Source organism: Cucurbitaria berberidis, assembly GCF_010015615.1.
Source record: "Cucurbitaria berberidis CBS 394.84 unplaced genomic scaffold K460scaffold_2, whole genome shotgun sequence".
Lineage (NCBI taxonomy): Eukaryota > Fungi > Ascomycota > Dothideomycetes > Pleosporales > Cucurbitariaceae > Cucurbitaria > Cucurbitaria berberidis.
Window position 1 is genome coordinate 4,772,495 of NW_024468936.1, and position 27,687 is coordinate 4,800,181.

The following is a 27,687-nucleotide window of genomic DNA, read 5'->3' on the forward strand; positions in this document are numbered from 1 at the left end:
AAGTTTCACTCATTTTCGTGTGGTGCATTAATGCCACGATGTTTCAATTCAACACATTTTACACCCCCTGCGCTTTGTATACATCAAATACAAGTCCATTGTTTTCGATATGCCAAAAAGTTGTAGTATTTCTACTCCTACAGTATCATTTAAGCAACACCAATCATTATCGTTCAGTTCCCATATCCCAATTCCATCATCCAATCGACTACTGTGTCACAGCTCTCAGAGCCTGCAACACTAGTCCAAACATCACACCTCGCGCAACCCGTGGTTCCTGCAAACAATCAAACACCTTACCCAGCGCCTCCCCACTAGCCGCCTGGCCCATAACACTCGTCAGCGCCTGCGGCATTCCCCTCTCGACCAGCAATTTCCGCGCCTTGACGCGGAGTTTCTCTTTCGCCTCCGCGCTCATTTCTGCGGGCCAGGCTTTCAGCTCGTCTTCGGTGGGCAACGAGTTGGCCCGTATCTTGCGAAGATGGTATGCTAAGCCAGCGTCAGACGTGTTGTCGTTTAGCATCGTTGTCTGTAGGAGGTTGGTGATGGAGGAGAGCTGTGGGTTTCCCGGGCGTAGGAGAAATGTCTTCGCGGCATTGAGGAGCGTGCGGCGGAGTGTCCAGGCGGAGGATAGGGTGTAAAGTTCGTTTGTTACGGCGAAGAAGAGTTCGATTATGACCGTGGTTTCGGTTTCGGAAAGAGGCGTGTGTGTGGCACGTGTTTTTGGTTTTTGTGGAGATTTTGCTGAGGTTGGTGGTTGCGCCGCATTGGGTGTGGGAATCGATGTTGCAGATGGCCGGCGTGGAAGTGGTGGTACCATCTCGTTTGGCTGTGGAAGAGGTGTCGTGGATACACGCGATGGGTTGTGGTTCTGCATTGGATCGGGCGGGTTGCGCCACGGTGAACCAGCACCGTAGTCGTCGGATATCTCGCTCGGAATAGGCGGGAGATTGAGGATTTGATCGCCGCCCAAGACCGGACTGAACTCGTCTAGGCTCTCCCTCATGCTCGGTGCGCGGCTGTTACTGCGTGAGGCGTACCTTGAGGACATACCGGATCGTTTACCGTCACCATCCGGGTTGTAGGAAGGTCGACGTTCCATAGGGGCTTCGCGTTGTGGTTGCTGGTCAATGACGGGTGAATTGGGGTTACGAACGGCTTCTATGGATGTGCGCTTTGGTGCTAGAGATAGAGTACTCTCCGAGCGAATGTGGCTGGGCAATTCAGAGACTGTTGATTCTGCTCTGTTGTGCCGTGTTTGTATGGGGGCAGTTGAGGTCGATGTACGGCTGAGGCTAGGACTAGCGTTGCCTGGACTTGGTGCGGTAGTGTTGGTGACGTTTGTAATGGAGTCGCGGTGCTTTCTTCCTCCTCCAAGAGGGGCAGTAACACTCCCTAGAACACCCGTGACACCACCGAAGAGCGCCTTGCCACCTCCAGCAACCTCTTTTGGTGCTTTTGTGAGGACATCCATCATGCCTTTGCCTACGGTGTCGAAAGTCTGGCCAGCCCATCCGATACCCGGGAAGCCACCACCCGACGACTTCCCAGAGCCAAGCTCCTTGTCTAGAAAGCGCTTCATGCCATCGCTTTCTGCTAGCGGCTTGTACTTCACGGCATCATTCAGATAGCGTTCAAGCTCTCCACGTAACGAGGCTTTGGTGTGACCCTTCCAAGTGGGCAAAGTAGCATGTGCTTCGGTAAATCCAGTTGTACCTGTAATGGCGGCTATCCGACGTATGACTTCGTGCAGCGTTTCGAACTCGGTATACTTCCGTGCTGTCATCCATCCGGAGTGGTGATGAGATTTTGGTTCAATCTGTATCAAATACTCCGCAATGGGCTTGTTCTTTATGGTACCCTTCTCGCCTGGCATACTGTCGTCGAAAATTGACATTGTGCTGTTGTAGAGGGTCAGAGCAGGGGGCTTCTCAACAGGCTGTGGATTATCCACCAGTGCTGTAGGAGGGTTGTTGGGTACAAGTTGGTCGAAACTTGTGAACCCTTTCTTGGTCTCTTGCTTTGGTCGCTCTTCTGGATCATGAGACGGTGATGCTAGCGCAACTGGTGACGACGTGTGCGCCGAGAGACCGGAGATGCCAAGGTCTGTAAAATCATTTTCGGCGGCTGTTTCGCTTTGCGAGGAAGTTGGGGTGACAATTCCTTGAGTAGTGCTCTCTGACTGATCGTCGTTGAGGGTTGAACTCGATGTGCTCTGTTTAATTTGTTCCTTGAGTCGTTTTGCATCTTCTTCGGCGATCATTTGGCTTAGACGCTGTGCCTCCTGCATCGCCTCATCCATGGCTTCTTGGGCCCTACTCATCGCGCGCTTATGTTCCCTTCTTTCGGCGGATGCGCCTTCTTCTGATGCTCTTGCCTGGTTCTCGACAATCTTCTTTACGGTCTGTAGCTGCCCTGCAGAGCCTTCGACGCCTGCGTCGATGGCCTCCATAAGTTCTGGCTCGCCATCTTCTAGAAGATAGACGATCCAGCCGTTGATCCATTCTGGCTTTGAACAGCTCACAATGATCATCTCGAGTATGACCTTGGCGAGTATTTGATGTAGGAAGATGCGTGCTGGCATGCAGTTGTACGTTTTTGGCTCCAAGTAGTTCTGCAGAATATCCTCGGCAGCAACGCTGAACTGTTTCATCTGGTAGTCCGGGTCGAGTATGTTGGCTAGGGTGCTATCGCGCTTCATCTTGAGGTAGATGTCGACTGCTTCAGTTGGCGCATCGCCGGGTGACGCTTGTATGGCGGCGGCTATTTCTTGTAGTAGTATGATGATAAATGAAGACGATCGCGTCACGAAGTCGACGAAGTTGTCTGCTGGGCGCTTGCGGGAGAGGTGCGTAGATACGGAGAGCATAAAGGCAGTGAAGGTTTGGCGGCACGAGTTGGGGAAAGCATCTTCAGTGGGTAGGACGGGTGAGTACCACCACCTGTAGCGCATTAGATAGGAATCTAGATGGTGTATTGAGGACATACTTGACGTAGTCGCGAATGACGGCGTCTGTCAGCTCTGCAAGGGCGGCTGCCGTCTCTGGTCTGAAGTCTGAATAGTCGAGCTTCTTCCCCGAGTATAGCTTGAGGCTCAAATCTGAGTCGCTTTCCTCGTACTTGCTCTCGCCTTGCGTCCTTGTCTCTCGCCAGTCGAGCACTCGATGCGCAATATCAACACCGAGTTCGCGCCTCCTGGCCTCTGTACCCTTGCCCGCCTTCTCACCATGGCCTACATCCTGCATACGCCCCTCCCAGGTCGCATGGAGTACTACTCCCCCTACAACACCTATGAGCACCAGCCCGACGCGGCCTAGTATGAGATATGTGCCGGCTCCTAATCCTACGAGACATGCTCCAAGCGTCTCATTGCTTGCAGTTGCCAAGAAATGCAGCGCGCGATCCGTGAGCCTTTTTATATCCAAAGCCGGTGAACTGTCTGGCGTCTTCCGGGGCTCCGGCATCTGCGCGACACTACTTATGGGCGAATCGTGGGGTTTCTCGACTCCGGAGTCGCGCGGGCTCGGAGGCGCTTGGACGGGGTCGGTCATGGTGGTAGCGTATGCGCGAACATCGAGGCTTCAAGGCATGGGGCTTGGTTTGGGCGACTGTGGAAAACGTGTCAGTGAAAGGAGAGGGAAATGTGGCGTCTTGAGACAGCTGACGCTGGCTTCCCGGCCGTTTCGCAGCTACCGCCCATGGACATTGACTGTCGGCGATACGTTGCACCTAGCGCCGTCTGGGGTAATCCATGGAAATCTGGCACCCCTATACCCCACTCCATCATCTTATTATTCACCTGGGTCCACGTCTTGCCTCCAGAAAGCAGCCGTCCCAATTCAATCCAGAATGTCGTCCGAAACAGCCAATGATGCTGAGATTCTCGCACATGTCGAGAAGTTCTGGGAAGGACGGAAACCACACAGCCCAATCTACCAGTTTCTGCTCGACGACATCAAGCTGATTCACGCATCCAAGGGTGTCGTTCGCGCTCGCTTGCTGCTAACAAAGGCTCATGTTAACGCCCACGGGGGAATTCACGGCTCTGTCTCTGCAACGCTCGTTGACTGGGTTGGCGGCATGGCTATTGCTGCGTGGGACAAAAGGACCAAGACAGGAGTGAGTACGGATATTCACATCACCTACCAGACGTCAGCAAAGGACGGCGACACCATCGAGGTTGAGGGTCGGGCAGGCAAGGTGGGAGGGACATTAGCCTTCACCACCGCGACCATTTGGAAAGTCGTAGAGGATAAGCTAGGTCCGATTATCGCGACTGGTTCGCACACCAAGTTTGTCAGAGTCTGAACTGTCCTCATACCCGAGGCCTTCCGCCAATGAACACCCACGCCATCTTCTTTGAGGTCTCATCCAGCTCTCCATGGATGATGAACTCCACTCGGATGCCGGAGATTAAAGCGCCCCTTTCGCCTCATATCCATGTTCAGCCTCACGGCGACGACACTATGGAGATGCGGGAGGGTTCGACACATACATAGACCGCGAGAAAAGATATCACAAATACTTATACCTTTTCGAACTTTGAATCTTCGTGCCTTGGTATACCAGCTTAGAGGTGATCACAAACGTTACTATCGTCTTTTTAGCGTTCAAAAGGCTTTCGAAGCTAAAAACGGGGCCCTACAACACTTACACAGATATCCCATCAAGAGAGTAGGGTGCTTCAGGGAGATGTTCACTTTGGCCATGACTACACCATCTCATATAGCCCTGACCTTCTCTTCTCCTTTCCATCTCGCTATTAAGACACTGTTGACCCGTAGCATCTACGACATAGGCTGTGAAACATCTCGAAAATCCCGTCGTGGTGGCGGCTATGGATATGGCGCCAGCGTACTAGTCATTGAAGTCGTACACACTACTAGGCTAGGCTATGGTAGGAGGATAGGTGGGATGAGCGGAGACTTGATGGGGCAATCTAGAAGGAGGTGGGACCGAACTTAAAAAAATATGCTTATATTCATATTGGGGTATAGTCTACTGTTTATACGATACTGACTCTGATACGCATTATTTTTTGGGATTTCTTCCGTGACATAGTGGTGTAAGGTAAAGCAAATTGCGGTAGCAATCCAGGCCATTTCCCGTGGTCAAGGAAAACCCTACGTTTCCATGTTCCTCCAAAAGATCCTCCACCTAGCATCCCGCTTAGGGGCAACCAGTTCATCCGGCTCATCGATCTTTACCTTGACATCAGCGTCCTTCCAACATCCGCCGAATTTCTTCCCCTTCTCTTGCTCCCCTTGCCTCAACATTCGGACTGTCATCTGTTTATCTTCCCACATTGACATCGCTTCGAGCGCAATGGTAGTGGAAGAGTCCAACGAACGCATCCATTCGACCATGGGCAAACCCCTCCACAAGTTAAGTTTGTCATACTGTGCCCAGGCACTCCACCATCGGCTAGACGAAAGTTGGCATTGATAACCTACGGCTTCGAGGTTGGGGATGAGCTCCGGTAGGAGTTCTATGTCGGACTGGGAGAATAAGTAGTCCGGGCCTGCAATGGTGATACGTCGCAGATGGCTAAGCTGTCCTGGTGCGTTGTTTTTCATGTACCTGAGAAAGGGGCGCAGGTCATTTGGGTGGATGGATAAGACTGATCGTCCCATGAACAATTCTTGAGCCTCGTTGCGAATGAACTTGTTCGATGCCGCGAGTGCCCAGAGCCCGCGTGGCTCAGGCGGCGCTAGGACTTTGTAGGTGCACCGGTCTTGTTCAGCGCACATGCCGGACCACTTTGGATTGGCGCAGAGAAGCGGCGAAGAGGGGTTGGGTTCCCGGCATGGCGTCCATGTATAGCGACATCGTTTGGTCTTTCTGTTGACATGGCGGTGCACGTGAAGGATAGTCGATTCGCTGAGGTAGTCGTAGATTTGGAGACGAAGTTCGGCTGGGAGTCCCTCGAGGGTTGCCTGTGGGTTATTCGGTGTTCGGAACGTAGAAACATCTTGCTGTTTAAGTAACTTCGCCAACGGAGTCTCCACGTCTACGGTGTCTACGGTCTCAGAGTCCAGACGCCCGGCCACACCCGAACTGGTAGCAAACTTGCGTTTACGACCGGCGGGCGCCATCAGAAAGAGTATGGTGAATAGATGGAATGCGGTGCTCACGCCCTCGTTACCCGTATGGGTATTAATGTTGGTACTGGAGGGAGCGAAGGTAGTTACGAGAGTGGGGTCTGATAGCTGGTGAAGCGGGGGATCGGCGCCACTAGGTTACACTTGCTTACTACGTCCCGATTTAGGGCGGCCCGGGATTCATGCTGTCACGTGAAGGACGTCCAAACTGACGTCTTGCCATCCACATGGGATGTGGACAATCACTCTTCAACAAGCCTAGCAAGCTGAGCAGTGTATAAAGGTTGTTCACGCGGCTGTTGCAGAATGGTGAGCGAAGGCTGACTCAGCGGCACCACGCCTCGGCACGAGCGGCGCGGTTCCAACTTTCACCAAACTAACAAACAGGTATAATGTTCACCAACCACCACCGAAAGCGCGCACGATGAAGACATCCAAGTACGCGCCGAAGACGCCAGCGGAAACTATCGCACAATCACGAACCGAAAAACTGAAACAGGACAAAGAGAGGGCCACACGGTTGTTGGGGCGGCTACGTTGGAAAGCAGAGCTACTCATGGTGTCATACTATAGGACTTTGGAGATTGTACAGGCTGAAGTTCAGCAAAACGGGAATGAAGAGTTACACCACTCTATGGAAAGTGGGGCCACGAGCGTGAGTAGACGCCACTCTGCTACTGCCAGCATCCGAGGCTGACCTGCAAAAGCGGCAGGCAGATTCCATGTTCAAAGTTGACTTCTTCGAATGGTATACCCTCCTAGAACGTTACATGACCGACAGTCTTGCTGTATTCGGCTTTAGTATCTCTGCAGCTGCTCCTCGCAACAACGTGAACGCTCTCCGATACATCACCAACCCAGACCTCCACAGAACACGGCCGCTGGCTTCCCACGCCTTCCATGCTAACCTGCTCGAGGCTTTGGATGACGAGACATGTCCGCTTCATACCTCTCTTGGAGCTCAGGATGTTCGCATACAACTGGGTTTAGCAAAGGACTTTCGGAACGCATGGAAGGACGCTGAGGAGAGGGTTGCTACATCATGGGAAACCAACAACACCGACTCTCGCAAGGACATAAGGCTCCATGATTTGCAGCTCGAACTCATGCTGAGGACTATTATTGCAGGCTGTGAGCACGCTCATGGTGCGGTACAGGAACACACTAACGTTACTATGAACTACAATAACCTCACTAGTCGAGATTTTGAACCTCAGACGTACGGTTACTGTAGTATGGATATAGCAGATACCCCTTTCGAATACATGGATGACGCCATGGATCTGGACTAGATCAGCTCAATGCTAACGCCACACCCTAATCGCATTCGACTGCTAGCCCATCGTGTGGGAGATTGTATGCCTTTCTAGGCGTCGTTGATTTCTTCGTCGAGATGAAAGAGCGAGGGTCTCTATTTCTATATAGACGAATAAACACAAATGTAAGTTCTATTGTCTTGTAGCACTTTACGACATATCTAGCGCCTTTCCCCCATTCGGTTTTCGCTCTTTACACCCTCGAGCCGTTCTTCAATACCACCAACAATGTCAATAGGACTTTTCAGTCGTCCCTGCTCTATGCCCACTTTTCGCAATAACTCCTCCTCACAAAGTTGTTCAACCTGTAATACACTATCCGCTCTATCTCTACTTGCTTCGGTTCTGGTTGCTGCTACCACATTACCCTTTCCCTCACTCGCACTCTGCTCCTCTTTCATTTCCCATTTACACCTCTCCTTACAGTCCCAGCACACGCTTCTCTTACAAACACGCATATCGTACTTCCACTCACGGCGATTGAGCATGTCCTGACAATGTGTACAGTCCATGGGAATGATGATTGTCTCCAAATCACCGCGCCGCCGCGCAGTGCTCAGGCCTTTACTCGTTCGTGTTCGGGACCGCAACTCGCCTTCATCGCCTACATCCCTGCCGTCAAACACAACGAGCTTATCGACCTTGCACCACCAGGCCGGCAATCCATGTCTTTCCGTCCTTGCGCGGACTGATGTACTGGTGAAGGCTTCCATATTCCCCACTGGGCCGGGCAACAAGCAGCCATTTGCAACCAGTCGTGGTGGCGTAAAGTTGCGAATCTTTTCCTCGTGCTCTTTCTTCTTCGGTGACATCTTCAGTCGCTCTTTGAGGAGTTGGGTCGGCGACCGCAGGGTAGCTTTCGATTGTGTCTTGGAGTTTCGGATAAGGTCGTATCGCATTTCCAGTTCCGATCGCGGTTTCAACTCGTTGCCCACTGTAGGAGAGCCAAGATTGAGGTCTGCGGGGCGATGTAAGCGGCGTGTAGTCGAGTCGGCTCGCTGCAGCGAAGCTACCGATTTTGTAGAAGAGGCGTGCTTCAAACAGATCGAGGGAGTCCTTGAGAGCGACAGTCCGTTGCTCGAAGCGAACGATGAGGGCTGTGTCTGTGGTGGAACGACTTCGTCTTCAGAAAGATAGACACCAGAGTCTCGCATAGGCAGAGTTTCTGCAAGCTTCTCGAGCGCTGCTGAAGTTGAATTTGCTGCTGGGAGCTCGCCTACTAAGGCTAGTTTTGGCGGGAGAGACTGTGAAGCAATTGCACTTGTTGCAGCTGGCTCGAACTGCTCCATTACTGAGACTCCTGACAGGCTCGTCCCGAACCCTGTTCCAACTGGAGTTGGACTAAGTTCCTCGATCACCTTGAGATTCCTGGGTCTTTCCGGGGGTCCAGTAGCCGGCTTTTTTCATTAGACTTTGATATATGCTACGACCGCGGGGAAAGTCCTACCTCATCGGAAACAAAGACACTCGAGTCTTCGCGACTAGCATCCACGTCCGAGGTCATTTGTGTTGCTGGAATTGCAATGCTCGACTCTTCGACCATGGAATCATCACTAAAGCATGACGATCTCGATTCCTCCGCCTTCAAGGGCTTCCAGAAAGTAAAAGAAGGCATTGTCAGAACAACGAGGGACTGTGGACAGAGTGGTCAAGGAAACTAAGTGAAGGAATGTATATCAACATCACTTGCAAGATTCTAAGGGCATCCACTATCAAATATACAACCATCCACCCCCTACTCACCATCCATTGCCGGCTAATCCTGGCATTGTACGCACACTTCAGCCGCATCATCGTTTCCTCTTCATTGCCGACTACGAGCCTTCTGGAAGGATACTCATGTTGCTCATATCCGGTAGCGTAGGATGCAATTGGTATTCTATAGCCTGAAACGTTGGTCGCTGGGATGTGGTTGGTTGGCCGCATCGACCACCCTGACCGGGTTTGTTACAAATGAGATTGCGACTTTATGCACCGCTTTAAAATAGTCGCACCCTTTATCGATAACAAGGGTATTCGACGTGGATGGACTTCATGCGGTGATGATGGAAATGCTCCAAGGGACGGCTGTGGGTTGCTGGGCTCGAGGTCGTGTTATGGGGGATTCGGTCGGAAGGGATAGTCATGGCAGTAGTTTGGCACTACGGCTCAGGTGTTCTCCTGCGAAAACGACATCTCGCTTCTTGTGCGATCGAAGGAAGCTATGAGAAGGCCAAGAAAAAGCTGCCTCGAGTCTCTAGAGCGGACGCGAGAATGTTGGCTGCGATATTGCAGGTGACTTTGTTCCAGAAGGGCTTATGGACCAATCGTAGGGCGACTCGAATGAAGGGAAAGCCTCGTATAACTTGCTGCCTGGAAGATGAGTTTGCCAAGACAACCCGATTCTATAGCTTTCAGGTGACGCTGCATTCACTGCAAGCATAATTGTCTCTGGACACTCTTCCTCGCCTCACTGATGACAACGAACGAGCCGCCTACCAACAATACTTCAACCGAGCTTCCCTGAATACTCGCTATGGGTCTTGACAACCTGCCAGACGAGATCCTCCTACGAGTTACTACGAATCTCGGACACAATGCTCTCTGCAACCTCGCACTCGTCGCACAACGGTATAGAGGCATTGCGCAAGAAAAGCTCTACAGATCGCTCCGCCTAGAAAAGCCGCACATCCATCACGAGCGAGATGGAAGCGGAGAGCGAGACCACAGGGACGAATACGGATGCATCATTCTACAGCGACGCGTAGAATACAAGGTTGAAGATGGCATTACGCGCGTCGTGAAGCTTGCACGCTCCTTGCTCGAGCGACGGGACCTGGCAAACATGGTGCGCCGACTCGACCTCACGGTGTTCAATCACAGTAAGACTCATAACAGTCGGTGTGTGAAACCCGATGGTCTTGATCCTTGTCGGTGTGGATGGTCTGAATTCGTCGATATATGCAAAGACTCGATCTCCAGCATGACCCACCCCGCTCTTTCGCGCATTACAAAGCGCAAATGGATCAAAGCCATTCATTTGGGAAAAGAAGTTGCGATTCTAGGCGTCATACTTGCCTCTGTTCCAAACCTGCGAGAGCTCAGCTTGTCCGTTTGGTATCCATCATACAAGACATATATTAATGGAGCGCGTGACGCAGATGTCAATGAAAACCACGACGAGTCTACTTACTGCAAGATCTGGTTGCAACAGGTTCGGAGAGCGGTAATCTCACCAGAGCCTATGCTCGGTATCCCAACCGGTACATCAGACCTGCAGCAAGAAATGATGATAACCGAAGTACTCCACCTTGCTGAATTAGAGAAATTGAGCAGCAAATCGCTGGTTCTGACGTCGCTAGTCTCTCTCCCAAAACTTCGGTTCTTAAAGTGTGGACAATGGTTCAGTATCTACCCCAGCCCGCAATACCGATTTAATCACTTGCAGCTGCCACAACCACCTCCGCTGCCTTCCATGATCAAAGAGCTGACTGTTGAGGTCGATGTTCTCGTGATGATGGAGACCCAGCATATCTCTAGCAGTACCCGTCCGAATAGCGTCCTTGCAGAAATCCCCGACCTGAAATGCTTGCAGTTCCGAATCATTCCACTAAAGCTACAGGAAGACTTGTATAGACAGTTCAGCTTCGATAAATCAGGCTATCAGGTCCTAGTTCTCCTCGATCATCATCATGAAGCCCTTGAAACGCTGGTTATCGATGCAGCCGAGCTTTACGAACAGACCACCAACTTGGAATGGGATGAGATGGTGCTCGGAGACCTTTCTCCCATGCAATCCTTGGTCCACTACCGCAAACTTCGACGAGTCGTAGCGCCTCAAGAAGCTTTCTTCTCCGTAACACCGCAATTCGACATTTGTGCCCTCCCCGAGTCCGTCGAGCGTATCGAGATCATCGACACTACCTGCGCCGTCAATCGCTTCGCACTCTACGTCATCGCAAACAAACCAGGCTTCCCTAACCTCAAGACTATTGTGCTGTGGTGCTACAAGAAGCCATTACAAGCCCCAGACCCCCGATTAAGTGTCTTGGACGATGATGAGCAAGGAGAGGGCGAGGAAGCTTGGACGTCCGATTGGAGCATCTCAGAATCAGTTTGGGATGAGTTACTGAAAGTGGGAATTGAGGTTCTGTGGAATACGGCCACGATGCAGGAGTGGAGGGATGAGATCCGAACCCCGAGTGGCGTGGCTTCGATGCCGCGCCAATCATGAAACACTGCATCTCGACGAGTATAGGGCTTCCAAAGTTTCGGGTTAAGATTGCTATGGTGGAGAGGTCGCGGTAGCAGTTAGCTTGCATGCTGACTTCAGCGTTTCGAGTATGGGAGGCCATGACGCGTGCCGGGTGAAGGGGCTTTAAAATGTATATCCTGGCGTCCTCGAGATCTGGGATGGTGGCGGGCGTAAACTCCCTCTCTACTGCAAGAAATGAAAAATTCGGAGACTTGACATGATTGAATAAGACATGACGTGATTGCTTGCGTCTTCCATACGATTCGAGAGCAGACGTATACAGAGCTTCCGTTCATACCACAATTTCCTCCGTATCGATCATGGTTTGCAAACGGCGATGAGATGGATAAGAAAGACGGGGAATACACCTGTGATGACGATCGCCGCTCTATTTGGGAAAGTTCTGGCGCTATCAGGCGACCCACATCTCCCCCAGCCAAGCGTGCTCCACGCCATTTACACCTTAGGCAACGGAACGCGCTGGTAACGCTCGTAAGATAGGGAAAATATACATACCGAATACCTATAACAGACGAAACGAGATGAAGCTAACCCCCTGAAGGCATCTGACGGCATTGGTTCTTACCGCCTGATCGCCTGATAATTTCTGGAAAGCCTTCTAGTCCTATTGAGAATTACGGCAACAGCCAGACTTGATCAGTGGTGAGAAGCGGATAGGCAACGCCTGCTCTTAATCTCCTCTTCAAGCACGCTTGAAAGCAGGATCGGCAACACCGTAAGTTTTGCCGTCTTTTTCGTAGAAAGGAGAGGTTCTAGACAGCCTTGCCGGGCAGTAGCGTGGGCGTGGGGCTGAAAACTAACGAATGTGGCTACGCTAGTTCCCGAAAAGGCATCGAAGCGTCCGGAGCTGGCGCAGTAGTGTTCATCGCTTAGTCGGTCATGACCTTTCTGGAAAACATGGGCGCAATGTGGAGCTGACTCGATTCGTGCAGTAGACTCAGGTTCTCACATGCACGTTCACCTATATTTGCAGTTTCGTTCATACCTGGTAGATTCGCACTTGACACGCTTGTTCAAGCCTACTCTACACCACAGTCACCACCACACTTCACTCAATCTAACTATCGTTGAGCCTTTTCGTGCCAGTAATGCCTTCGACTGTACCTTGGGCCGTGGTGGCCCTCACCATCTTCTCGTCTTCAGACGCCCAGAAAATCAGCAAGACAGGGCGTTGTGGAGCTAAATTTGGCCTGACTTGTCACGGAAGTTCCTATGGCAATTGCTGCAGCCAGTCAGTATACCAATGACTACGGCTATTGCCTTCCAAAAATCTAACTTGCGACTCTATTAGGTACGAATACTGTGGTAGCATAGGTGCATATTGCGGTGCCGGATGCAATGACAAGTTTGGGAAATGCTCCTCCAGTTCATCTTCTGTGGTGCGAAGCAGTACTGGATCAACCTCGACATCCTCACGCGTCACAAGCTCGAACTCGGCATCCATTATACTCGTTACACCCACCAGAAGCTCTTCATCCAATACGCCTTCATCTACACTCAAAGTTACTCCAAGTGACCGTTGCGGCAAGGGCTTTGGATTCACGTGTCAAGGGTCAAAATGGGGCGACTGCTGCAGTCAATACAGTTACTGGTACGTCTTCTCGTCAACAGCCCCAATAACCTAACTAACTTGAGGTAGCGGTTTGACTAAAGCATATTGCGGCGACGGTTGTCAGCAAGGCTTTGGAAAATGCAATCTCGTCTCCTCGCCTTCTTCTCCTCGGCCCATATCATCGTCGATTTCGTCTTCAACCCGCCAAACATCATCTTCGACAACGTTGAGTTCGACTTCAACCTCCCAGTCGTCCACGACCAGCCAGTCATCTTCGACCATCCTAGCGTTATCATCTTCGATCAGCACAAGCGAGAGCGTCTCCTCGATCCAAATAGCTTCCTCAACCTCCACTGTTGTACCCTCATCTTCGACAGGCTCTTCAACTCTAAGTACTGTCACTATTCCAGATGCCTCGCCAACCCCTTCTCTGTGCCCGGCTCCTGTAAATCTTGCTGTCAACCCAGGTTTTGAAACTGGCCTTGTCAGTCCATGGGTCGTACAGAACGCTGGGAATCAGTGGGGAATCACAGTTTCAGCAATCGATGGCCATTCATCTTCCCGTTACCTTTCGGGGATCAGGCTAGGAGGGATGACTCCAGTCGGTTACAGCTTAACCCAGTCTTTCATCCTCGCTCAAACCACTACCATCGACGTATCTATGTGGATACGTCTGACAAACACTGTCACAGGCCAGGCTAGATTCAATGTCTACATTGATAACCTAGGCTTGGGCTCTATTACAAATCTCAGAGGAGGAGAAGGATGGCAAAAACATACCGCTGGGCAGAAAACGCTAAGTTCTGGAATCCATTCAATTACTATACAATGTGGATCGGCGGGGGGTCCGATAGGCTTGGAGACTGGTATCGATGACATTACCATACAGATCATCGATCCTGCTGGAGCCAGTCCTAGCTGTGTTACTGGGACGTCCACGAGTTCGGCTGCACCAGAATTCACGGGATGAAGAAGTAGTTAATGGTGTCTAGATTGCGATTAGCATACGTCTATAATCTGGGTTTTCTTTCAAGTGATTCAAGCTTGTGTTTATAGCCATACAAGGAATATCTGTTCTACTTGATCTGAATTGACGTTGTCATGGACTAGCACTCTCGTCATGTATTTCCTTACTTACATGGCGTGCTTCTAAAATAATGATCATCGCTCGTTTTTTCTACCAATACTACCTGGTTACGAAACGTACCAAACCCTGCAGTGGCTCTATGTATTGGTTTCTCGTAACACATGAGAGTGATGAATAAAAACCAGAGTAATAACCGCCCAGCTACCTATTTCCTCCACCCACGCTCCTCATCAGGCCTCATCTCTATCTGAATTCCCGCTTTCCCCAGCATATCCCAGATCATAGTACGAAGATGCATAGACTCCTCCTGGTGCATGTTTACCTTTTTCGGGCGAGCTACTGCAGATTCGTCATCTGAGTCAAGACACATGTCAAGCTGCAGCCTCACACCAGTACGCATGTCGGCTTCCAGAGCAGGATCCGCTTTGACCGGCTTATAATTTTCGAAATCGCAGTAATCTCCATAGATACCTGAAGGCAGGAGGGCACTCTCCCTGCCTCCTCGACCAGGGACCGGGTAATGATCTCGAGGCTACTGAGACCACTTATCGGTGCGATAGTCGGGGACAATAGTTGGGTACCAACGATCGCACCAAAGAACAACTTTGCTTAGATGAGATAGGGTGCTGACTTTGAGCCCTGTCGCTGCCATGGACGCGTCAAGAATGCGGATAGCCCACATATTGAGAGTAGTGGTTGAGTCGATGATCTCAACTGTTTCGATAGTGTCTGGTAGAAGGCAAGTTGGAGCGCCGAAACCGGTATTTTTCCTCTTCCACAGACTACTCTCCACTCTTATAAAGGCCTCCTGTGGTGCGACGATGCGTCGAAGGCAGGGGAAGCCACTGAGAGAGTTGATGGGATGCAGACTCTCAAAAAAGTCTACCGGACACTTGCGTACAGCGCTTGCTTCAATGTCGCAAGTGTCTATGATTAACTCTTCCACGGACTTACTGCTCAAAGAGCGGATGAGAGTCTGGTAGCTGCGTTTGATGTCATTTCTGGGACAAGGTCCATCGTCCAGGTCGCGCTTCAAGTGTAACGCAAGACGCTTGAGGCCCGGCGCGTGGCGGAGAACAGTCGGAACGTAAGCAAAGATTTTATCTTCGGAATTTGCTGTGTTCAGAAACTCAATAGGCACTTTCGCAATCAAACTAATGATACCTGATATGGCGGCTTCTTCCTGTGGAATCTGAGCGCAATTTGGTAGATCGAATTCAAATCGCCCACAGCTGTCGATTTCAAGACTAACGGTAACTTGCTTTAGATTAGGGAAGCACATGATATTCCAGGGCAGCAGTGTCGGTGAGCAGATGGAGGTTAGGCTACGGAATGCGGCAATGTGGGTCATATCGAAAACGGCAGGCGGCTCGCGAAACAGTTCATAAGTCGAGAAGTGTATGCTTTCGTAAACTATGTCCGATGTGACATCCAATGAGGAGTCAGATATCTCGATTGCGGAATCGTCCCTTGCTTCCTCCTCCGATGAAATCTGCGGCGTATCTCGGTTTTTGTATTGCTTGAACAGCCGTACCTCGAGGTGCTCGAGCTCTGGTAGCAGAGTGAGAAGCAGTCCAGCAAGAGCAGTTTCTGAACCCTTCACAACCTCTTCCTTCCAATCGCTGTTATAACCCATATTATCCATATAGTATGATAGCGCATCGTGAGTATAGTAGTCGTGAGGATCGTGGCAGTTGGCACGGAGGTCGAGATGCAAGTGGCGCACTTGTGTAGCAAGGTTTGGGTCGCGCAGCAGCATGCAGATGGTGTCGTAAAGACCAGTTGACTTCGGTGCGGTGCCAGAAAGATGATACTCAATACGTTCTGTAATCTTCATACTGAGTTCCTGAGGACTGGGCTCAGGGAGCAAGCCCTGAAGTAAGTTTGGTCGTTTTAGTGAAGGCTTGCGTGTATGAGTCGAATTATAGCTCTGATCGTGAGCCATGATCAGAAAAATGGCGCTTTCCTCGTCACAAGCTGTGCCGACACCCTGTACCCATAGGGAGTTATGTGGATATCCTCTTTTAGAGATGCTTGGCGAAATAAAAAGCCTGCGAAAAGCGATGCTCGTCTTGATCGATATTTTTGTAGATGCCTCAACGACGTCAGTATGGAAGTAACAGATGTTTTCTAACGAGTATGCGCGCAGGCAGTTGCGTGTTGTCGAAAACACCGCCGTTGTCGTTACCCGGCGAACGCGCTGTCACATGATGTCGGACTTGAAGAGCCGCGAGTGACAGCCCCTTCAACTGAATTGTTCGGTTGACTCCATCAAAGCATGCGTACGCATTCTAAGATTATGTCGTTAATCTCACTTAAGGCCTGAATAGACCATTCTGTATTCTTCTTTCGATTTATCAGAGGCCCCATCTCTTCAGCTCACTTTCATCCTCAGCCACTCCCTTTGTCCACACCAATGCTGTTAAAGCTGTCTCCTCGCCTTCTCCAAATATCCCCAGTATCGATCTCACGCCTCTCTCTTCAAACCCAAGATTCCGTAAAACACTCTTACTTGCCTCATTATCTGGGCTACAATATCCAGAGAATACAAACTGCCCTCGCTCTTCCTCAAAGTACTTCATTAAACCTTGTGCAGCCTCCGTAGCGTACCCACGGCCTTGGTATTTTTCGAACAGTCCGAAGCCAATGTCCGGGATCGTAGGCGCCCCGGGGAAACGATCAAGTTGCATTGTCACAATCCCTACGAGCTCTTGTTCTCCCTTAGAGAATGGAAGCGCATATTTTGCCTTTTCGGACCCTTCTTCGTCGATGTTATTTGGTTTCAACGAAATCAGATAGCGCCCATAGCCACTCCTCTCTAATTTGTCAACGCCATCCTGGATGAATTTGCGTCCAGCTTCCCGGTTTTGCAGTGGGTCTCGCTTGCCTCGATATTCCTTCACCATTTGTGGGGTGTTAACTAATGCGTACATGAATTCGCAATGTGCCTCCTTGGAGGGATCGAGATAAGAAATGTAGAGTCGTGGGGTGGTCAGGTGGAAGTTGAAGTCGAGCATCTTGAGGACTCAAGGAGATTCGAAACTGAGATGATAGAGAATGCCAAGGTGTTACTTGATCTTGAGGGGTATGGAAATGTGTTGTGGTTGACGAAACAAAATCGAGATGAGTGGGTTGATGAGTCATGCAGGAGCACTGGTACGTCAGCGCTAGAGGATCCTTCTTCGTCAGACAACCTAAATAGGAAGGCGATTATAGATTGTCAGCCTTTCGAAGAGTCAGCATCTATCACGTTATATATATCCATTGAGTTTGCACTGGCAGTTGAGACGTTTGGAATACCCGTATTCATGCATGTGGACTCAATCCTTGCAAGCTCTCAATACGAAGTCACTTACACTTCCAGGCAGACCTCATCATGAATCAAAATCTAATATATATATCAATACCCTCGAGCGCTCAAGGTTCGATGATTTTAAGGAATGAATCGGTGCGGTTATCTTAGTTGATGATTCCGTATTATCGTTCTGCTACGAGTACATGTAAATATGCTCTTCGTGCGGATACAGTTTAAAAGACATGACGCGATATTAGAACAAACTCATGCGGTACGTTGAGACATGCCATTTTGGAGTTGTTATCGGAGGTACGGAAACTTTTGACACCAGGAAATGCTCAAGCGAGGGCGGATGGGGGTGCGCTTTGAGTCAGATAAAGCTAGTGCAAAGACGTGGTGAGTCGCTCAACTCGTATGTTGCTTTTGGGCAGATTGGAATGATTGGAATGACTCGTAAGCTGGCAGCGAATCAGCTCCATCGTGTAGTTAGAGCAATTGTGTCACATTAACGCAGAGTTAGGTGTGAAATATACGTTATCGTTCAAAAGGTCAAGCTATGGAGCCGTTTGCGTCGCAGTTGGTGCTGTTCGCCAGTATGCATGCCCTTCCACTGCCGGTGTTGTCGTAACAGATACCTTGTCACGACATTTGCCGAACCAGCCTTTGCTCGTACATGTCGTTGTGGTGGGCTCAGTCGACGAAGTGGTTGTGGTTATGGTTGTGGTTGCGGTTGTGTCCTTGCAGCCGAACCAGCCAGGCTAGTCCAATTAGCGAATGATGCTGGTAATAACGAGTCGGAGAACTTACCGTTTTACAAGTGCTGGTGGTGGTTGTACTACTGAATGTGCTAGATGTGGTCGATGTTGCCGTCTCATCGCGGCATCCCCACCACCCTGGCGTCTTACATGTCTCCGTTCGCGTTTGCGAAGATGTAGTGCTTGTCGCTGTCGATGTAGTCGTCGGCTTAGTGTGCGTGCCATTCTCATATTTCCACAGAAAGCAGTCAACACAATTGACATCCTCATCCTCGCATTTCGCCGCCTTATCGTAGACTTTGTAGACTTTGTCGATGGCGTATCTCAAGCTATGCGTTGACGTGCTTTGTCTCCAACCCCAGTCTTTGACTACATCGTAAGCACACCTCTTTCCTGTATGACAGAGAGTTTCGAAAGCATAGCCTCCAAGGGTGCAAAAACTCGAAGGCCCGTTGCAGGTCCCCATGTAAACAGGATCCGCTGTATGTCCAAAGTGGAAACCTCCAGTATACTTCCTCAGAGGAGCTACATCGCCTGCAGTTGGTAGACCCAGGCGTTTAGCCGCCAAAGCTTGAGGGTAGGTCTCGAATGTCACAGAGGGGACGGCATGCTGTAAGCCAATCAAAGAAGCAAGCACTCCACCTAGGCTATGACCTGTCGTGATGATGTTTGCGTTGGGGTAGAGCTTGATGACCTCCTCATATAGCTCGACCGTCGCTGCATAGTATCTGTTCGGCTTCTTGATTTCGTCTTTGACGCACTTGTCGTCGCAAGTATAGGTACCAGTCTGGCAGTCGCACACCTGACGCCAAAGATAAGCACCACCCTGACCACAGCAACAAGATCCGAAGAGATTGTCGTTCTCCTTATCGTTTCCAGATGTCCCATTCCCTTCGAACATGGCGACCGTAGTCCCTTTGACAGATAGGATGATAGTGGAGTTGGTGTCGTCGCTGAATACATGGCCTCTAATGCCGCTGTCATCCCAACCAAACGGAATGGATGAATTGTATTGCTCATCAACATCCAACCACCCCGGATCGTCATGTCCAACCTTGTAGGCATCCTCAGACATGTAGGCGAAATTTATAACAGTCTCCTTCTCTTCTACGTCAGGACCTTCAACATCCTCGGCAATCCACATCGGAGACATGGGGCTTTGAGCGTCGTATAATCGGTATGCAGGCCTTTCGATCTTCACTGGTGATAGCCTAACCGAAAACGGTCCGACTTGGGACTCAGCATCAGCTGCGGTGATACGCTGAGGCGTAACATCGAGCCTACGCGCCCGCGGTCCGGGGATACCAGCGCCATGATGGAAGAGATGTCGCAAAGTAAAACCACTTGACTTCGACTTTGCGACTGGTGCTGCGTCAGCTACAGGCGTAGCTGCACCGGAAACATCGTCACCGGCATAGGACCGGAAGATTACAGCGAGCAACGCGACCTGCGCGAGCGTGCCAATAATAAAAAGAACACGGGAGAAGGTGGTCCAAAAGCTACGCATCTGTGCATGCGAGGGCATGTTGTATAGGCATTTCGGGAGAGCGGAAAGGACGAGGTTCGAGGTTGTTTTGATAAGGTCGTCGATGGCTGAGTCGCCGCCTGCGCACGGTCGGGGCGCGTGACAGGCGCTATCGCCGAACATGGCTTAGCGGGTGACGCTACGTCATCTGATTCACTTTCGGACACCTCCTGATATTGCACAAGTCACGATGCCCTTCGCGCTGCCAGACCGCAACAAATAATGGAAATATCGTGGGAGAGGGCTCGTTGGCTTAGATCAACAGTAGATTGTCCCGAGGATCTATTCACGCCTGACTTTTACACAACAACTCGTACATTAGTAGGGCCGTACGGATGGCGATTCGCGGTCCTATATGATGGCAGAACTGTATAATTCAAACCTAAAGTCACCTACAGCTGTTGAGAACACTGACAGACTTAGAGTATTAGGCTTGATGATGCCAACATTCGATAATGCTCAAACGAAAAACAAACTATAACTAATGTCATGATATGGGGTGATGATCTGTATTCATAGGTTCTATCGAGCTAAACTAGCTGCTGGGTGAATGATATACCCTATCCCGGCACGGACCATCCTTCCTTGGCGTTCACGTGACAACTAAGGTGTTGAACCTCATCTCCTACGACGAGGAATCTATCGCTCATGCGTCTTCCTCAGCCTCAGCCTAACCTCTCGTACCATTGCTGGCCCCGCATTCGACAACGATATCACGCCCGCAATCGCCCCACAAGCTATCGTGATGATATGACTCGTCTTACACCCATCCAAATAACTACTCAGCACCTGCTCTAATTCCTTGCCTGAAAAGAGGCCCCTGAGTTGCGTCGCGCCAGCATCAATGACATCCCTCGCATCAACATTTGGTAAATTGTTCTCCAGACTTGATAGCAGTCCATTCGTGAACGCCGCTTCACAAGACGCAATGAATAATGCTGTGCCACAGTTCTCCATGAAGAGGGACATGGATGTTGCAGCCCCGAGGTCGTCAGTGGCGACTAGGTTTTGATTGGCGATCAAAGGGATTTGGAGAGCGAGACCGACGCCGATCGCTGTTATTAGCTCGTAACCGATCCAGGCTGACGTTGATGTATTAGCGTCCAGGGTATATATCTTTGTGTTACCGGCAGCGGCAAGTAAGGCGCCTACAAGGAGGAAGGGTTTATAGTGTCGCCAGAATGTAAGCAAGCCGTTGGAGACCATAGTGAAAACCGAGATGCCGAGGACAAGAGGAATCAGTCGGACGCCGCTTTGCGATGCGGTGTTATTGTTGACAGATTGGAACTGGATCGGTAAAGTGTACATCAGTGGGAAGAAGGCGCCGGCTAAGAAGAAGATGTAGCAGAGATTTGCGAGAACAAGTCTGTTCTTGAAGAGGTGTGCTCGTACCATGGCTTTGCTGCCCATGAGCCACTCATTGATGACGAAGCAGGCAAGAAGAGCAGCAAACCCGACAAAGCTCCCTAGAACGCGTGCGCTCGTCCAGCTATTAACACCGATCCAATGCATCGCTAGCACAAAACAAGAGAAGGAGCCGGATAGTAAAGTCGCGCCGTTGAGGTCAAGATGGATAATCTTTTCACGAAGGGTGGCTTTCTTGGGCGTGAGAGGATCTTTGAAGCAGAGAAACATAGTCAACGCTGCAGTGAAGCCAATCGGGAGGCTGATCCTACTAGAAGTTAGTACTAGCTACGTATTGTCGGAGCCCAAATGACTTACCAGAAACACCAGCGCCAGCCAGGCCCGTCTGTCAACGCCCCACCCATCAACGGCCCAACAACGCTTGAGCATCCAAACGTCACACCAAGAATACCCATGTAGGCAGCTCGATACTCTGGTCCAGCGGTCAAAGCAATAATGATAAAGGCGCCTGTGAAAATTCCTCCGCCGCCCACACCAGCAATCACCCTCCCAAAAATCAAGATCTCGCTAGAAGGCGCTAAGGCGCAAATCACGTTGCCTATCTCAAAGACAAGGATCGCAAGTAAAAACGTCTTTTTCAGCGAAAAGTAGTGGTACGCCTTTCCCCAGGGTGACTGGAAAGTGGCATTTGTTATGCTGTAGCCCGATCCGTACCAGGCGATGTTGCTGATGCTACCGAATTGGCTGGTTATGCTAGGGATTGCTGTTGCGAGAATAGCGGTGTCCAGAGCTGCGATGAATATACTGAGTATCAAGCCGACGGTAATTAGAACGAGTCGAATACCCCGAGGGTACTGCTGCACAACATCGCCATCTTGAGGTGTCGTTTCTGTTTGTGGTTGTGGTGGTTTCGTGGAGTTCAGAGCTACGAGCTCGATGGGCTCAATGTCCGAACATTGATTCGTAGGTTTAACCGTCGTCATATTAATCTGAGGTTGGTATCTGAAAGTTGAGAGAAAAAGATTAATTTCGAAGGATTTATGTCCACTCAGACCCATGTCCTGAATAGGTAAGGCGTCGGCATAAAGCAAGCCCTCGGCTAGGGTTTATTCCGATCTCTCTAGCAACGCTTCGCGCTCAGTACATCGCAAGTGCTTTGAACTCGGAGCATCTACAGTGTTTCGTAGCGTGCGAAAAACAAGTTTATGCATATATATGAAAGCATGGCCGATCATGTTTTGTGAGTCAATCAGTATGCCGATGTTTAATCTGAGTCTTGCCAAACATGAATGAATATCAATGCAAGTAATAGCAAAGAAGAAGGTGTAATTTGGAAAGCAGTGTGAAGTTATCGTATGTTGTGATAAACGTTTTATGGGACATGGAATCCGACTCTTCATACTCAATGATAGTGCAACTTTATGAAGCAATGTTTGAATCCGTACAATGTTTGAATATTGAGTATCGTCTATTAGATGTTGGAGACTTGCTCGGCACTACAAATACACAGTCATCAATCCCAGTAGCTTCTGAACGTACTATTACAAGTTTGCTACAAAGCCAACCTTTACAATCACACGCGCAAAAGACGCTCTATGGTCCTTCTTACACGGACTCGGTAGATGCAGTTGACGCCCTAAATCTTCGAGCCTATGGGACGTCAAGATCGTAATTGGCGATGCTAGGAGGGCATGCCGCCCCCGCCGAAACCCATGCCGATGTAGCTCTCGTCACTCCAGATACCCATGTCAAAGAACTGTTCCATATCGAAATCCGAATCTTTCATGAAAGCAAAAGGGCCAGCATCGTCCTCCATGCCCATGTCTATGTCCATGTTGATGTCTCCCATATGATTTATACCCGCCAACGTATTGTAACGTTCGCCGGCTCGATGAATGGAAGGCGTTGAATGAGCGCCCGAGCTGGGACCCGAGATGTCGCTTGTTGTTTGCCCCACCGTTTCATTTGGCGTAGGCTGAGAGGACGTATCGGCTTGCATGTTGGGCTTTATCTTTCGAATATACCAGGTTCTTGTCAGATCCATTATAAACCGCATAGCGATCCAGAAGTCAGGATGCGACTGTTTCTGTTTGTCGTAGGTAGAAAGGCCCTGCATTCTGTAGCATAGTGACTCAAGGCACAAGTCTAGGCGTACCCGGTCCTGGGCAGCCTTGAAGTCCCAGCCAGTAGCAACATGTATGTCAGTGGGCATGCAAAGTCGGGCCACTGTCATGATAACTGTCGGCAGCCTCATCCACTCAGAGAATGAGACAATATGATACTCATAGGCGGGAAACGACAGAAGAGTGTCCAAAAATCGTTTTCCGGCCTCAAGTGCGGAAAGTAAGCCCTTGAGTCGAGTTGAGTCGATCGTCGGTCTCTGATCCAACATCAACTGAGTACGAAGAGCAACACTGTGCAATAACATCTCAGTGAACGATGAAGAAAGTTCTAGCACTATCAAAAATTAGGTAGTCACGTTAAATCGCTCTTAGATGACATACAGCGCTTAGACCCAGAATTGCAGCTTTCCCGCTTCCATGCATTGAGTTGCGCTTCCATGAACCGCACGTGCATGAGAGTTCGTGCATCAGTTAGTGGCAGTCCTGCAGCACTCCCAGTGAACAACGTGTCTTGCACTTGATCGTCAATCTGTCGCAGAGAAATTAGATGACTGATAGTCTCATCAGACTCGTACTCCAGGTCACGCCTCAAGTTTTGGGCCCACTCTGTCATATGAGGTGTGTGCTTCAGTAAGTTCGGCTTCTGGAGCCCTGCCGCAATCCTGATTAGATTAGCAAATCGTTGCTACAGTGACACATGATGCGTACATTGAGGCAAGGTAGTAGCAACCTAGAAACGCTCGCTGTCGCTCTCGCTGTTCTTGAGGACGAGGTGCTGGGGGTTTCGGACGATGTGGAAAATGAAGAGGCTGATAATCTTGATGCAGGCCAATATCGAGGGCAAGACCAATGACAAGGTGATGAAGGAAGAATATCTGCTGAGTCTTGTGACTAAATACGAAGTGATACCTGGAGATGTCAATATCCTTTAGTAGATGTCTTCGAACGACTCACCACGAAAGGTACACTAGCACGCTTTGGACCAAGCCTAACGTCCTTCGCGGGTGGAGTAGGGTCCGGTCTGCGAGTTCGCTGCGGTATATTTTATCAAGTAACATCTGTCGCTGATGATCTCTCCACGAGGCAACTGTGAGAATAGCAAGCAATAGCATTGGATTGCTCCCATGTAGCTCTTTGCCTGATATACTGGGCGCTAAAACGACAAAGGGGAAGGATGCCGACATTTGTCGATACTCGTCGAGCAGATTATCTCCTTCACCAGTGGAGAGTATCTGTTTGATCAAGCCATCATTAATGGGGGCTTCGTGCCTTTTTGAAGGTTGGAACAAGCCTTCAGGAGCTTGGCTGATGTCTTCACGATCACCAAAACTGTGAATGCTACGGATACTCGCAATGTACTCGCGGTCGGCTTCTGCATTGTTAGGGGCTTTTTCGATCTCTTTATGTGTTTGTGTTGTGTCCAGCTCAAAAGAAGGCGGCACTGGCATCCAACTCCCGGGTGCCACTGTATTATCTCTTTGCCATACTTCTCGCCTCGGTGGTTCGGGTATGGATGATGTAGGTTCAGCCCATACCTCTGGCTCTGCTGAGACAGTAGATAACTGGGATGAAGATGAGTTGACAAGGCTGGCAACAAGACCATCGATCTTTTGTTCGACTTGAGCGATGCGTCTTTGAGGGCATTAGGCTTAATTCTGGTCATGGGAACGGAAGCGCCTTACGAGGGTGCGCGCAACTTCCTCGCGCGACGCGGCTCTTCCGCCCATTCGCAATCCTTCTTAGCGACAAAGCATCTATTTTCTAGTCAGCTTTATTTTATAGACACTCTAGTGTATGTGGTTTTGTGAATTTCGGCTTAAGTTATTTCATTGGTTGGCATGTACCTCTGGCATGTTCCAGGCAGAGTGCTCGGCAAACAGCGTGATTTCTGACTACGGCATCGCTGACAAGCTTGCGATGTTCGAGAAAAAACTCTTGCTCCACTCGGCTGCTCTTGATAATCCATCCGATGCGATGGCGTAATGCAGGTACCTGAAGCAAGAAGGGGTGATAGAAGGCCGGGACGGAAAGGTAAGCAGCATCCGTGCCGCGCTAGTAAACACGCTAGGCGCGGCTTCCGATCTCTACTCTGAATCGAAGCGCGATCATCGGCATGCATCAAGGTTATGGGCTATTACGGGTTTGTCAATCTTTTTTTTTTAAAGAAAACCATCTCTTAGTATGGATGATAGCATATAACAGCTAGGCATATGAAAAAAGACAGCCTCATGAAGTGATGCCTGGAATGTATATTTTAACCCACCCAACAGCATCGATAGACGCCTCGAACCGGTGTTCTCTCGTGGTTAGGTATTGTCAATTGCTGCTCGTATACTTTACTATGCGATCTTCTACTTGGTATCAAACCTTAACCTCGAAGCCAACCGCCATCCATACCAAAGCGTCGCACCAATCGCGACGAGGTTCAAATGGATACTCATTGCATGAGCCCTAGAAAACGATCGATTGAGCTTCTTCATACTCTCGCTTACAGTCCCTGTACTAAGTTCAAGATCCACATCGCGAGTTGCTGATTTCCAGTTAGTTCGTTGCTATTAAGTAATTGCATCGGACATACCTTGATGAACTTTCTCAATCATCAACTCTTTGGTTCTCGGTCCGTAAACAACTAGATTGAGCCCAGCAGTTATGCCTGCCACGGCGAAGGGAATCCAGTCGCTTTTCTCCTTGAACAAGGAGATCAGGCCGTGGGGCGGGATGCTCACAGCAGCTAGCAGGAGGAGCAGCGACTGGCTTTGGAAGTAGATCGGGAACACGCGCTTTTGCAAGCTTGTAAAGGCTGATCTTGGAAGAGCTTGATATGCGACTTTGGTCATCACGAAACTTTGGTAAAGCTCGGTTCCGAGAAGGGTAGAATACGCCAAGAGGTGGACGGGCCCAAGAATTGACGACATCGAGAACGGTATGCTAAGAGCGACTGTAGTCAAGGTAGGATACACAGTGAAGGTGCAAGCAAGAATGCAAGCAGTGGTGAGTAGCTCGTGGTTCTATTTGTCTTGGGCCGCGGCCTAGAAAAGTGGGTACCGATCGGATAGGGTTTCATTCATCACATCCGTGCCGATACAATATGTCGAAACACCAAATACCGTGCATCTGCACGTTCTATTGCCGTCCATTTCGTGGGCTAATGTCACGGAGATTCGATCATTTCGAAAGAATAACTCGATATGTACAAACACTAATCGACTCCTTGGTGCCCTACGCAGGCTTTCCCGCCTTGATCAATGCACTCAGCGTCGCATTCTTCTGCGTCACCTCTTCAAACTCACCCGGATACTTCGCCACTAACAAATCGCTCACTAATCTCGAAAACACAACGCCACCCCAAGGGCTCACATGCGTTCTATCAGTGCCACCCAGATTATATGGCGTAATCGCTTTCTCGCCGATCGCATTCACATAATCCGTGCTCGCCCTATTTAGATCGATGAAGCGCGCTTTCTTCTCATCGGCGACGGCGATAGTTGTCGTGCGCTCGTTGGAAAGATTCTCGACCACCTTCTTGGTAGATTTGTTGAAGGTACGCCGGGTGAGAGGGGTGACAAGAATGGGTATTCCCCCTGCGGCAGTGACTTCGTTGACGAAGTTTCCGAGATTGGTCTTGTAGTCTGCGAGACTGACGCCGGAGGTTGGTTTTTGGTCGTTGTGACCAAACTGTAGGGTTGTCAGCGCCATGTTCATTCGCGTATAGCCCGCCTTAGTAGCATTATTGCATTGCGACGGACGAATGCATACCTGAATTGTCACATAGACGCGATAATCTTTCTTGTGCGTTCCTATGTCGCCAATGACCTTCTTCCAATCACCTCCTGCTCGGAAAGACTTTGTGCTTGCACCGCTGTGCCCGTAATTATGTCCCGAAGAGCCTTTAGCGACCGTGGTAGAGAGGAAAGCATCGCCCCAACCACCAGCTGGAGCCGTGGTAGAATCACCGGCTAGGAGCCAGTATACTGGCTTCACGGCGCGGTCCAGCACGGTGGCGGGTACTGCGAGAGCGACCGGGAGGAGGGAGAGAAGCGTGAAACGCATGATAGACGCTGCGCGATGGACTTTGGATTCGAGCTGAGGTGTATTAAGACCCTGAACTAAGCCCCCATCTTATATACTACCCACTGGTAATCATCTTATACGACATCGGTCACACCACGTGGCTGCCCGGCGGAATGGACCTAAAAGATTTCCCAGGACCTGTTCGCCATACCGAGGTGGGACAGCCGATGAACCGCGGCAGCCGATGAACCACTTTTTACTAGTAAAAAAGCTAAAAATTAAGATTTTATTTATTTAATAAC

General features: G+C 50.1%; 14 protein-coding genes across 14 annotated transcripts; 5 read left to right on the forward strand and 9 right to left on the reverse strand.

The window, feature by feature from the left end:
- Positions 1 to 32: 32 nt before the first annotated feature.
- K460DRAFT_415217 (uncharacterized protein) lies at positions 33 to 3,666 on the reverse strand. The gene is made up of 2 exons (XM_040937725.1): positions 2,989 to 3,666; positions 33 to 2,942 (listed from the first exon to the last, which is right to left on the reverse strand). Exons 1-2 carry the CDS (start codon positions 3,549 to 3,551, stop codon positions 209 to 211), a joined length of 3,297 nt encoding a protein of 1,098 aa, XP_040791263.1. The 5' UTR covers positions 3,552 to 3,666; the 3' UTR covers positions 33 to 208.
- A 122-nt stretch (positions 3,667 to 3,788) lies between these two features.
- On the forward strand, positions 3,789 to 4,564 carry K460DRAFT_364694 (Thioesterase/thiol ester dehydrase-isomerase). Its single transcript, XM_040933044.1, has one exon. The coding sequence runs from the start codon at positions 3,850 to 3,852 to the stop codon at positions 4,306 to 4,308; it is 459 nt and encodes a 152-aa protein (XP_040791264.1). The 5' UTR covers positions 3,789 to 3,849; the 3' UTR covers positions 4,309 to 4,564.
- On the forward strand, positions 4,157 to 5,044 carry K460DRAFT_79968 (uncharacterized protein). The gene has a single exon (XM_040938697.1). It carries the CDS (start codon positions 4,441 to 4,443, stop codon positions 4,963 to 4,965), a length of 525 nt encoding a protein of 174 aa, XP_040791265.1. The 5' UTR covers positions 4,157 to 4,440; the 3' UTR covers positions 4,966 to 5,044.
- Positions 4,973 to 6,345, reverse strand: K460DRAFT_364695 (uncharacterized protein). Its single transcript, XM_040933045.1, has one exon. It carries the CDS (start codon positions 6,093 to 6,095, stop codon positions 5,124 to 5,126), a length of 972 nt encoding a protein of 323 aa, XP_040791266.1. The 5' UTR covers positions 6,096 to 6,345; the 3' UTR covers positions 4,973 to 5,123.
- A 180-nt stretch (positions 6,346 to 6,525) lies between these two features.
- Positions 6,526 to 7,393, forward strand: K460DRAFT_403975 (uncharacterized protein; the record flags this gene model as incomplete). Its single annotated transcript, XM_040936680.1, has 2 exons — positions 6,526 to 6,756; positions 6,809 to 7,393. The coding sequence occupies 2 exons, from the start codon at positions 6,526 to 6,528 to the stop codon at positions 7,391 to 7,393; spliced, it is 816 nt and encodes a 271-aa protein (XP_040791267.1).
- A 392-nt stretch (positions 7,394 to 7,785) lies between these two features.
- K460DRAFT_259146 (uncharacterized protein) lies at positions 7,786 to 8,568 on the reverse strand (the record flags this gene model as incomplete). Its single annotated transcript, XM_040927449.1, has 1 exon — positions 7,786 to 8,568. A coding segment is annotated over one exon (783 nt), but the record flags the coding sequence as incomplete, so codon positions are not given.
- Positions 8,569 to 9,638: 1,070 nt separating this feature from the next.
- Positions 9,639 to 11,812, forward strand: K460DRAFT_79973 (uncharacterized protein). Its single transcript, XM_040938698.1, has one exon. The coding sequence runs from the start codon at positions 9,933 to 9,935 to the stop codon at positions 11,628 to 11,630; it is 1,698 nt and encodes a 565-aa protein (XP_040791269.1). The 5' UTR covers positions 9,639 to 9,932; the 3' UTR covers positions 11,631 to 11,812.
- Positions 11,813 to 12,678: 866 nt separating this feature from the next.
- On the forward strand, positions 12,679 to 14,640 carry K460DRAFT_364697 (carbohydrate-binding module family 18 protein). The gene is made up of 3 exons (XM_040933046.1): positions 12,679 to 12,903; positions 12,964 to 13,263; positions 13,312 to 14,640. The coding sequence occupies exons 1-3, from the start codon at positions 12,761 to 12,763 to the stop codon at positions 14,192 to 14,194; spliced, it is 1,326 nt and encodes a 441-aa protein (XP_040791270.1). The 5' UTR covers positions 12,679 to 12,760; the 3' UTR covers positions 14,195 to 14,640.
- Positions 14,641 to 14,843: 203 nt separating this feature from the next.
- On the reverse strand, positions 14,844 to 16,256 carry K460DRAFT_403979 (uncharacterized protein; the record flags this gene model as incomplete). Its single annotated transcript, XM_040936681.1, has 1 exon — positions 14,844 to 16,256. One exon carries the CDS (start codon positions 16,254 to 16,256, stop codon positions 14,844 to 14,846), a length of 1,413 nt encoding a protein of 470 aa, XP_040791271.1.
- A 206-nt stretch (positions 16,257 to 16,462) lies between these two features.
- On the reverse strand, positions 16,463 to 17,786 carry K460DRAFT_80037 (acyl-CoA N-acyltransferase). Its single transcript, XM_040938699.1, has 2 exons — positions 17,668 to 17,786; positions 16,463 to 17,536 (listed from the first exon to the last, which is right to left on the reverse strand). The coding sequence occupies exon 2, from the start codon at positions 17,326 to 17,328 to the stop codon at positions 16,669 to 16,671; it is 660 nt and encodes a 219-aa protein (XP_040791272.1). The 5' UTR covers positions 17,329 to 17,536; positions 17,668 to 17,786; the 3' UTR covers positions 16,463 to 16,668.
- K460DRAFT_309319 (autophagy related lipase-like protein Atg15) lies at positions 17,762 to 19,927 on the reverse strand. The gene is made up of 2 exons (XM_040930124.1): positions 18,414 to 19,927; positions 17,762 to 18,364 (listed from the first exon to the last, which is right to left on the reverse strand). Exons 1-2 carry the CDS (start codon positions 19,884 to 19,886, stop codon positions 18,161 to 18,163), a joined length of 1,677 nt encoding a protein of 558 aa, XP_040791273.1. The 5' UTR covers positions 19,887 to 19,927; the 3' UTR covers positions 17,762 to 18,160.
- Positions 19,928 to 20,556: 629 nt separating this feature from the next.
- Positions 20,557 to 24,558, reverse strand: K460DRAFT_375520 (MFS general substrate transporter; the record flags this gene model as incomplete). The annotated part of the gene is made up of 7 exons (XM_040934778.1): positions 20,557 to 20,623; positions 20,653 to 21,558; positions 21,609 to 22,176; positions 22,621 to 22,719; positions 22,962 to 23,665; positions 23,752 to 24,036; positions 24,329 to 24,558. The coding sequence occupies 7 exons, from the start codon at positions 24,556 to 24,558 to the stop codon at positions 20,557 to 20,559; spliced, it is 2,859 nt and encodes a 952-aa protein (XP_040791274.1).
- A 1,041-nt stretch (positions 24,559 to 25,599) lies between these two features.
- Positions 25,600 to 26,341, reverse strand: K460DRAFT_309327 (uncharacterized protein). Its single transcript, XM_040930125.1, has 2 exons — positions 25,953 to 26,341; positions 25,600 to 25,904 (listed from the first exon to the last, which is right to left on the reverse strand). The coding sequence occupies exons 1-2, from the start codon at positions 26,287 to 26,289 to the stop codon at positions 25,726 to 25,728; spliced, it is 516 nt and encodes a 171-aa protein (XP_040791275.1). The 5' UTR covers positions 26,290 to 26,341; the 3' UTR covers positions 25,600 to 25,725.
- A 30-nt stretch (positions 26,342 to 26,371) lies between these two features.
- K460DRAFT_309329 (carbohydrate esterase family 12 protein) lies at positions 26,372 to 27,556 on the reverse strand. Its single transcript, XM_040930126.1, has 2 exons — positions 27,131 to 27,556; positions 26,372 to 27,049 (listed from the first exon to the last, which is right to left on the reverse strand). The coding sequence occupies exons 1-2, from the start codon at positions 27,422 to 27,424 to the stop codon at positions 26,594 to 26,596; spliced, it is 750 nt and encodes a 249-aa protein (XP_040791276.1). The 5' UTR covers positions 27,425 to 27,556; the 3' UTR covers positions 26,372 to 26,593.
- Positions 27,557 to 27,687: the final 131 nt, after the last annotated feature.